A 1,451-nucleotide genomic window follows, 5' to 3' on the forward strand; every position below is an offset into this window, starting at 1 on the left:
TTTTGTTGTTGTTTTACAATGAAAAATTTTCACGGATGACAACGGTAAAGCCGAAGTGAACCAAACAATGTGTAACACGGTGTTCTAGTGGGCTTATGCTATCAACTTTGTCTGCTCTGTCCGCTACCAATGCTAGTGTTACTATTGTAAGTAGTGGTTATCTTAACGTTTTACTTCTTTCGGCGCTGCTTCTGTACACGAAACAGCCGCTTATCCTCGTTTACATACGGGAACCTTTCTGCTGTAGCACCTTGGCGCGATCGTTGGATTCGTTCTCTCGTCCAAGTAACGTGTTGGCGCATTCCTTCGAAACAACACATAGAAATTCTGCATTTTCCTCGGCACCATAATTGTACGATGTACCAATATTGATGAGCTGTTCGAAGCGCCAACCGTCGGACATCGTTGAAACCATCTTTAGGAAAAAAAATATTTAATTATACATTTCATATGATAATCAGAGACGGCATTTCGTCTCACCTGTGTTAACTCATTTTCCTGACACTGCAGCACACGATAGACACGTTTTTTATCCGCAGTGGGTCTCTGAAAACACTCAAATAACGTAAGATTTCTTATGCGATTAGAATAGCACCAACTTTTTACCTGTTCCCTTCTTGCGATACTATCCTTTAGCAATCCGATTAGATGAGTCACATTGTAAAATTCGGCCTCCTCCAACACACCCTCTTCCGAAAGACCCTCATCCAGCACTAGCTTGCCGTGACGCAGATAGTTCAGCACCGGCGCAAAATAACGTGGATCTCGATCGATCAAATAGGCACCTGTTTCATCCTGAAGACAAGAAAAAAAAACAGCTTATTCCAACATAACCATCCACCAAATCAACACTCACCCGATCGGAGATCAGATCACTGTCTTCCTGAATCAATCGCGACAGAAACGAGTTCGGGTCCCGCGACAGGGTTGTCTTCGTCGTGAGGAAACAAGTACCACCGACATTCAGCTTAATCCATTGGTCTTTCTTGCCCTGAATCGGATACTGCGAAAATGAGGAGCTCGACGAGGAACCGTAACCAGACTTTGAGGAGGAAGCGGCTCCGCCACCACCGTCATGACACTGTCCATTCAGATTGACCGTAGCCATATTTTGTGTGAGTTTTGACCGTTCCAGCTTTGCAGTAGGATGCCCGGATCAATCGTTATTTTGTTTGGAGCACTTGGGTTTGCAGGAGGAACTTTTTCCGTATCCCGAAAACAAACTTTCAAAAGAACGCTTTATATCGGCATAACGTTTATTTTATACGTGTACAGTACTTCGCAATCGCAACCTGAATTCTGATGAATATTATAAAACAATGTTACGCTGCTTTTGCACTGCTCTTTTAACACAATATTTTATTCAAACGATGCACTAATTTTGCTACTAGGTTTTTCGGATCTCTTCCCACTTCGTTATGCTCACAAAGTGCAAAACAAAAACTGTGCCA

The 1,451-nt window shown here is 42.9% G+C and overlaps 1 protein-coding gene across 1 annotated transcript; it reads right to left on the minus strand.

Annotated features, from left to right (window-relative positions):
• On the minus strand, positions 1–1,451 carry LOC131685421 (BTB/POZ domain-containing protein KCTD5). The gene is made up of 4 exons (XM_058969123.1): positions 857–1,451; positions 607–795; positions 481–546; positions 1–415 (listed from the first exon to the last, which is right to left on the minus strand). The coding sequence occupies exons 1-4, from the start codon at positions 1,106–1,108 to the stop codon at positions 221–223; spliced, it is 702 nt and encodes a 233-aa protein (XP_058825106.1). The 5' UTR covers positions 1,109–1,451; the 3' UTR covers positions 1–220.

Source organism: Topomyia yanbarensis, chromosome 1 (assembly GCF_030247195.1).
Source record: "Topomyia yanbarensis strain Yona2022 chromosome 1, ASM3024719v1, whole genome shotgun sequence".
In the NCBI taxonomy this organism is placed as follows: domain Eukaryota; kingdom Metazoa; phylum Arthropoda; class Insecta; order Diptera; family Culicidae; genus Topomyia; species Topomyia yanbarensis.